Here is a 9,423-nt window from a genome sequence, read left to right as displayed (position 1 = left end):
TTTAGTGAATTGAAATAACCTTTTATAACGTTTTAACAATTAATAATACCTTTTTATATAAATTTTCTTTTGAAATGTGACACTTAAATGATTTTTGCACCACTAGTACGAGATATAATTTGTGCTCATAATGCTTTATCATTACACTATATAATATCATTTGTTGTATGAAAATTACCCGTAAAATTCATGTGAAAGCTCAAGAGATCAATAGCAGCGTGCTATACCCTGCTCCTTTTTACATGACTTGATGGTATTTAGTCGCCAATTCTACATGGCTAAGGGAAAATTAATGTGCAGATTTGACAAATTAGTCTTAACTAGGATCAAATAGGCAGACTTTTATATTACTTGTATTTAATTTAAATCATGATCTGAATTGCTCTTTGGCAAATCTCTGTTGGTCACAGTATTCAACTGAATTTTGTTCACTTTGTAGTGATTATATTTTCTATATTTATCAGACAACATCTTTCTTCAAAAGTTTAACATGATTGCTTGGTTAATTTAGAAACAAGATCAATGCATCATAACATAAAATGAAAAAATGTGTAATAGTAAAAATGGCAGCAAAAAAGCACTAGATTATCTGCCTTAAATCTGAGACGATATGTTGGTGTATTGGAATTTCTCATAAATAATGTGTTCCATAGTTGTATAATTGTATAGTCGCATGCATGAGTGGTGTCAATGTCACAATACCAATTAAAGCCTATAATTTTCTAAAACAATTTGAAGTTTGATGTGTGTTTTTTTCAAGATCTGTTATATATAATTATTTATACATGTATATATATTGTTGAAAAGTGAACATGCAATAAGTTTACTGTAATTAAGTGACGAATAGTTTTACTGATTTGGTTGGATGCATATATGCAGATATATCATGGTTTGTGCAGAGGACAGTAGCAAAAACAAGAGCTGTCTCCGTAGGATGACATACGCCCCCGATAACGCTTTAATAAAAGTTATGAGCATTTTTCAAAACCTAAACGCCGACCCTAAGTTCATGGTCAAAGGGGTCAAAATTTGTGTGTGTATGGGAAGGCCTTGTCCATATACACATGCATACCAAATATGAATGTTACATCTGAAGCGACATAGAAGTTATGAGCATTTTTTCGAAACCTAAATGCAAAGTGTGATGGATAGACAGACGGACAGTGCGATCACTATATGCCCTCCTTTGGGGGCATAAAAATGTGTTTCATATTGTTTTGGTAAATTAGTAATGTAGTTAAAAGAACAGAATCATCAATTATAAAGTTATTGATTATAAAGTGTTGCTGGCATATTTGATGCATTCATCTAGCTATAAGAAGGTCCCTGTTTTATCCCCACTGGCACCGAGTGAGGGTTCTCAAAATCTTTAAACAATATGAATAACTACATATGCTATTGCCTTGATTAGTCGTGGGTAATTGTGTATAAATCGGTGAAATATTTTATTAACTAAAGAGTTCAAATCAATTAAGATTTAATTTCACAAGTATAATCCTTTCTTATTCAATTTGGATACTTTTCGCTGATTTAAACGATTACAAAAACTTCTAACTATTTGTTTTGTTTACATCATGTCAAGCGGCCATCTTGGAAATACGTTCTCATTGAGTCGTGGATTCTGATTGGCTGTTGTATGTCAAATATGTCATGCTGTAAACACACTAATGCAATATAAACTGCAGGTTACATTCTTTATTGAATGTAATATGCAAACCAAGTAAGTGTTTTATTGTGTGTGTGTGTGTGTGTGTGTGCGTGTGTGTGTGTGTGTGTGTGTGTGTGTGTGTGTGTGTGTGTGTGTGTGTGTGTGTGTGTGTGTGTGTGTGTGTGTGTGTGTGTGTGTGTGTGTGTGTGTGTGTGTGTGTGTGTGTGTGTGTGTGTGTGTGTGTGTGTGTGTGTGGTGTGTGTGTGTGTGTGTGTGTGTGTGTGTGTGTGTGTGTGTGTGTGTGTGTGTGTGTGTGTGTAAGTGTGTGTAAGTGTGTGTAAGTATGTGTGTGTGTGTGTGTGTGTGTGTGTGTGTGTGTGTGTGTGTGTGTGTGTGTGTGTGTGTGTGTGTGTGTGTGTGTGGTGTGTGTGTGTGTGTGTGTGTGTGTGTGTGTGTGTGTGTGTGTGTGTGTGTGTGTGTGTGTGTGTGTGTGTGTGTGTGTGTGGTGTGTGTGTGTGTGTGTGTGTGTGTGTGTGTGTGTGTGTGTGTGTGTGTGTGTGTGTGTGTGTGTGTGTGTGTGTGTGTGTGTGTGTGTGGTGTGTGTGTGTGTGTGTGTGTGTGTGTGTGTGTGTGTGTGTGTGTGTGTTTTATAACTAATTTGTTTCAAACAATAATCATAAAATTTTATTGAAATACATATGCAATTTTATTTCTATAACAATAAATAATTTAAATGACAAACAAATTATTTGATCAATAATTAAGAATTAAAACAGCAAAATTCATTAAATAAAGCTAATGCAAGAAAAGTCAATAAACAGTAATTGCAAAATATCTTCACAATTGATTTTATTGACAAATATGCAAAAGTCATTGTTGTGCATAAACTCAATAATTACTTGTTAGTCACTTACTATTTACCCAACAACAAGAACAATTATAAACATTACATACTGATGGAATGAAATTAACTGATCCATAACAATTTAATAAAAATACTATTTAAACAACCTAACAGATGAAGTAACTGTCAATAGATTTAATACTCTCTTTCAGCACAATGCGGACAGAAGAAATCAGATAGCCGGCGCACTACTCTGATCTGTGAACAAAATCGCAGATGGCACCAATGACCACACGCTGTGCACTGGGCCCATTTGACGATCACAAGTTCATCACACTGATCCAATCTTGGCGGTGAAAACTTCTTGCATATACAACAGTTGTTAGCTGGATCTTCGTCTTCAATTTCGCTTTCAATGTCAGAGCCCAGGATATTTCCTTTGCTTGTGCTTGGTTGGGGTGATTTGTGCAAATTTTGTTTTGATCTATTTGTTTTTTCTTTTGTGTTATTTTCTTCTCTCTGTTGTTGGTATTCCAGCAGCTGAAAGTATGTAGAGTCTTCTGTAATGGCCTTTCCACCCATTTTTGGTTTCTTCTTTTTGTCCTGTGTCTTACTTTTATTAGCTTTTGGTTTTTCAAGTTTGGCTTTTGGAGCTGTTTCCATTAACTTTTCATCTAGGAGCTCTTTCATGGTCCTAATTTGCAATTCTGGAATGATTTTGGGGAATGATTTAGACGGCACTATCATTTCTGCTGGTACTTTTGTCGGATCAAATGGCAATATGCCAGCTTTCCGGAATCCAGACTGGATTGTTGCTGGTGTCATGGACTTTCAGTAAGCCTTCCCGGACAAGTCAGCTATGTCATATTTTGTAATGACTCTTCCCCTCTGCTTAGCCATGTATAGATGGCATTCATTGTGGAAAATAGACTTGAACGGCCCAAAACATGTAATGTCCAATGGTTGGAGGGCATGAGAACTGTGTGGGGGTAGCACAAACAGTATGACATTGTGCTCTCTTGCCCAGTTGACTATGTCAATGGAGACATGTGAAGCATGGCCATCATATATGAGCAGTATAGGTTGGGAAATGTCACCTGATCCTCGTTGAACAAATTTCAGAAAGTGTTCTTCAAGGTACTTCATCAATACCTCCCCGTTTACCCATCCAGAATCCGACATGGCGTAGTTGGCACCAACTGCTGCATTTTTCAATAGGTCATCGTTTGTCCGTTTTCCCTTGAACACATAGTAAGGGGGTAGTGCTGTTCCGGCCGCATTTACGCACGCTATAATGGTTGTGGTGCCTGTATTCGGAGAGGTGACAGCTTGAGTTTTGCTTGACGAAACTCCTGTGATAACCTTTGATGGTCGATGCTCTGGCTGAATGCCAGTCTCATCCAGATTATAAATTAGATGTGGCTTACACTTCAGGGAGTACTTGGTAAGAATAGCATCCAAATCCCTGAAGTAGCTGTCAATATTCTCCTGTGTGACAGCGGCTGCTCTTGTTGATGAAAGACCCCTTGGTTTAATGACTTTCAGCCTGTGTGTCCATCGTCTCAAGAAGGCATAATACCAGTTGTTGCTTAGTATGGAGTCAGTTAAACGTCTACCCAGTTTCACAGCCAAATCACCTGCAAGAATGTTCAACTGAGAGCGATTAATGCCATACCCAACCTGGGCCAACCCTTCCAGATGGCTAACAAGCAGTTCTTCTTCTTCATGGGTGAATAATGAATCTTTTCCCCACCTTGAGCTGATCTTGACTTTGTTCAACACTCTGTCCCTCAGTGTTTGTTTTGGCACACCATACATGATTGATGCTCTATAAACTGGCAAATGGTCATCTTTCACTGCCTTGTATGCACTCATCATCATTTCCCTAGAATATGCCTTGCATTTCATCAGTCTGATAGGTTGTTTCGGAAAAATAAAAACAAAAATGTGTTTCATTGGAATTCTCAAAGTGAACCCATTGTTTCTTAATTGATTTTAACAATTCAATTAAGGAACAATTGGTTGAGTGTGACCTAAACTTTAGTGTGTTTACAGCAAGTGCTTCGCGCATGCGCAGACCGCCATTTGTGTAAAAATGGCAACAGACGATGTAACATGGGAAATACTCATAAATAGGGGATTTTGTGTTACTTAGAAACAATACAAGGGTAGAAATAGTATTTATTTGTGTATAAAAATGCATCGGGTTATGGTTAATTGAATTATTTACCGGTTTTTGACGCATTTTCGATCTGTAAAATGAACGCCGATTCTGTCAAACTTTTTACCGGAACGAACTGCAGCGCCTGCGAACGTTCTTTCAAGTGATTTCACGCGATCTCTATAACCACGACACAAAGGGAACCCACGACTCAATGAGAACAAGCCATAGGGTCGAGGGCCTTGTTGATATGGGGGCTAATCAAATCAAATCAAATCAAATTTTATTTTAAGTCGGTACATGTGTAACATAGAAACATTAGCTATGAATAGCTATTAACCGACAACCGAGGCTAAACACCTGAAATCAAAGCGACCCAGGTTAAAGGCCGAGGCCAAATAAATAAACCAGAGGCCGCATGAGCCTGCTATACTCTGAACAAGTATTGTTTCTTCTCAGAAAACTGGCTTAAGTGTATTACTTAGCTTTAGACTTTGAGTTTCAGTGCAATCAATCTAAAATAAATTGGTCAAATTAAATAATAATTTGTAAAAAATAAACATTCTGCACAAATTCAATTATTTACTTTACCTGTGTGCATGAATCATTTCAGTCTTGATGGTTAGTGAACTATGTCAAAAGCACCATATCTATGAAACACTTGTATTTTGAATATTGCAATGTTCCACAGAAATGATGCTGATGATAATTCTACACGAAAATGAATTATTAGATATATTTCTAAATTCCATTTCCACCAACAATTCGGTTATTCCACTACCAGTTCACATGCTTCATACACAGTTGAAAATAACACTATTTTACTCAACAACCGTGACACATGCACTCAATTTTTCAACTTTTCGCAATTAAAATTGTCTTCTACTGTTATTGTTGTTGTTGTACTTTTGAAAATAGTTCGAAAGATGGCGACCATTAACCCAGAGATTGATTTATGAAATAAATCGTCTGCTGATCCAGAGTGAATCGTTACAAGATGCATATAATGGCTATTTTAGAGCAGGGTAAATGTTCAGTATTAATGTTTCCTCACAAATATCATAACTAAAACAAAAATGTGCGAATCTAAAACAACTTTTTTTAATTTTGTTAATTTACCAAAACGTAAAAAGGCCCCTTAAAGTGAGGTATAATGATTGTTAAGATCTTCCTTAAAACAAAACGAACGATGAATATAAAGAAAAAAGGTGTATAAAAACCTAAAACATGTTTTGTAGTAAACACCATATCAACAAATATCACGTTGTAGGTGTGGACTTTTCTGACTATGAAATCAATCAATCAGACAATGCTTGTGTTATTCATTCTCGGGCGTATTGACGGTATGTCTGTACGGCTGTATTGATAGCTTGTTGAAAATCATCTCCACACAGCTCATCAATATATATGATTGTCAGATCATTGGTGTACTATGAGGCAATTCACACGGATGTATTGTTTTTTTTGGTGTTTAACACGCTATTAATGAGATTATGAATTTATTTAAAATAATTACTTGTGTCCTCTGCAATTTATACCAGATTTTAGTGTAACCCAGCCGTTTTAAATGTGTACTGGTTATCTCTGGATATAAAGAATTGATAGATGTTTTGAATTCAAACATGCATGCACATTAATTTATTATACCCTCTTAATGTCGACAGAGAACGGTTTCCTGATACCCCTGATATAACATTACATAATTTCCTTTTTTTACAAATTCATATCTGACGATATTTAATGAACGAGAACGCTTATTAAAAACGTTCGTTTCCACGTAGATGGTTAGGCCCATTGAAGATGTTCTCTTAATTTCCATCACCCTTTCGTAAACTATAGATTAGCAATAATATAAAATGTATCGTCGATTTCGTACCATGAATCAGCGACACCACTATTGTCTTAGTCAGTCTCGCTAATGCTCGTTTGTATTTTGAGTTGTCTTTGTCAGACGTGCAAAATTCGTGCCTCAATGAAGACACGTAATAAATATTATTAATAATGAAAAGTTGATGCGTTTTGGTAGTTCAAGTTTTCATTAAGAATAAATTGTTAAACAGTCGGTCACAAACCATTAGGACTAGACAAAACAATCAAACAAACAAATGAATACAACAATTGTCTGATTCATCATGCAATGATGTACAAGAACGACTGTTGCTAAAAAACTGTCGACGTTTTCCTGATAGCATTTTACGTCGGGAAAGAGGTAGTTAAGCAGTTTCCAAACTTTTTTCTGGTAAATATCCTTAAGAGGTAACCACGTTCACACCCGCAGTAATGTGGTCTACCCCTAGAGAGCCTTGCCTTTGGACAGTAGAGTTACGTAGCCTAACGATGCATACGTGCACCTGTAATAATGAACAACTGTCTTTCATTTTATCTCACGTATTTCCTATATCGACAGTATGCGGTAAGAATCCATAATTTTCTGGTCTGGTATTTCCTCGAAAGATATACGTTTGTTGCCTAATGGCAAAGATGTTAGGTAACGTTTCGTATATTGGCATTTAAACCTCTTGTTTGATGGTCGCCGTTGAAGTCGCTTGACTTGGGTTTATTGACTTACTAACAGTGATATTAGAGAAAGGGCGCTAGTTCCGTACACAGTTTCATATTCTTCAAGTCGTAAGGAACGTAGGCAGTTTCCGAAACCAATATTATCAAATTTGCATATATATCAGCAAATTAACAGGGTGCAAGAACCATATAGTCCTTATAATTTACCTGTACAGGTATTGATTAAAGGGGCATTTTCACGTTTTGGTAAATTAACAGAATTAAAAAAAAGTTGTTTCAGATTCGCAAATATTTGTTGTTGTTATGATATTTGTGAGGAAACAGTAATACTGAACATTTACCATGCTCTAAAATATCCATTATATGCATCTTTTGACGAATTAAAAACCTAACAATTATAAAGCGTTGCAACGCGAAACGATTGAATAATTTGGAGAGTTCTGTTGTTGTCGTTATATTTTTGATATTACGAGAAGTGCATATATTAAGTATAACATGCATCGCTCATTGTATGAGCACGGATGGCCGAGTGGTATAAGCGATAGACTTTTACTCCAGGGCTCCAGTGGTCAGAGGTTCGAGCCCAGTTGAGGGTTGCTTTTTTATCTTTCATAAATTGTATTCCTGATTGTTCACTGCAGCGTTTTAGAACCAATGTTTAAATGTAACACTATAAAGCATTTAATGACAAACTTCAATACGTACCAAACTCTGTGAAAAGGTCCCTTTAATTCAGCCCAAATACACCGAGGTATTAACAAGACCATTGCAGAGTAAGAAATGATGTAATGGTTATTTTATATTGAACAAAATCATATTATATAAAATGGTTTTGGTTAAATAAAATTATGAAGTTGTATTGGCATGACTCAAGTTTTGCTATGAGTCAGCAATGCTATTATACCTTAATTATGGTATTCGTTCATCGATCCGATTATGTTTACAAGGAGCATCTTATCATAATTTTTAAATTTCTTAACAACTAACTCCAGTTTTCAAAATGTGATGCCTTTTTATTAAAATTTCTTCTTTAATATATATACATCACTTTGTACATTAAGGTTATTAATACATACATTCTTAACAAACTGAAAAACAACCATCAGTAAACAAAATTAATGTTGAAGCTTTTGTGTAAACCCTGGTACTCACCCATTAATGCATGCTATTTCAAAGACGTTTAGCAAAACAATATTTTGAAGGACATCCATAAGTACATCTTGTACAGACTGTATGGTCATGATATAAAGTAGTGTAGTAGGAATGATTTATCTATACTACATCATTTGTTTTTGTATTTATACTTATCTGGTGTCCAATATAACTTTTATTTGAAGCCATTATATCTTTGGTACCAGTCTATTTGTATCGATTTTAAACGACTGTGCATTGGTTTCATATGGACTCCATGATGTTTACTGGTCACCACTTGCAGGAAAATTAAATGTTAAAGGTATGGTGTACAATTGTTATCATGTGTTTTATAGTCTTAAGTTCTGAAAGGTCCTCTAGTTAACTTTTAATACACGAAACTCATGTGGGATCCATTGTTTAAAACAGTATAAAATCCACTGTGTCATCATCATCATCATCATCATCATCATCATCATCATCATCATCATCATCATCATCATCATCATCATCATCATCATCATCAACAACATCAACATCATCAACATCATCATCATCATCATCATCATCATCATCATCATCATCATCATCATCATCATCATCATCATCATCATCATCATCATCAATCCCTTGACCGGTTCGGCCGTTAGGGGGAAATTAGGGATGACGATTCAGAAATCCTCCTCCAGTCATGTCGGTTATGAGCTGCTGAGAGTAATTCATCCACAAAAGGGATGTCTACTCTTTTACATTGTGCATGCAGGTTTTCTTCTAACGGCCTCGACGTCTACCTTCCTCTAGCGTGTTCTGGAAAACAGTCTTGCACAGAGAGTCGTGTCTGGTGACGTGTCCAAACTAAGTCAGCGTTCGCTGTTTTACGGTCGCCAGTAGGGGCTCTTGTGGACCAACAAGTGGTGCAGTCATGTTCCGGACATACTCGTTGGTTTTGTGCTCCGTTTAGGTGATGAGGAGCAGTCTTCGGAGACATGTAGGTTAAAATGCCTTTATCCCGCGTTCTGTGTCCACGTGAAACGTCCAGGTCTCGCAGACGTAATGTAGGATGGAGACTACGAGGGACTTAAAGAGCATGTACATGGTGGGGAAGCTGATGCGACTGCA

At 36.3% G+C, this 9,423-nt stretch overlaps 1 protein-coding gene across 1 annotated transcript; it reads right to left on the bottom strand.

Annotated features, from left to right (window-relative positions):
- Window positions 1-3,323: 3,323 nt before the first annotated feature.
- On the bottom strand, window positions 3,324-4,373 carry LOC127854732 (uncharacterized). The gene has a single exon (XM_052389791.1). It carries the CDS (start codon window positions 4,371-4,373, stop codon window positions 3,324-3,326), a length of 1,050 nt encoding a protein of 349 aa, XP_052245751.1.
- Window positions 4,374-9,423: the final 5,050 nt, after the last annotated feature.

This window comes from Dreissena polymorpha, chromosome 13, assembly GCF_020536995.1.
Source record: "Dreissena polymorpha isolate Duluth1 chromosome 13, UMN_Dpol_1.0, whole genome shotgun sequence".
NCBI classification, from domain to species: Eukaryota; Metazoa; Mollusca; class Bivalvia; order Myida; family Dreissenidae; genus Dreissena; species Dreissena polymorpha.
This window is presented reverse-complemented; position numbering and strand designations above follow the sequence as displayed.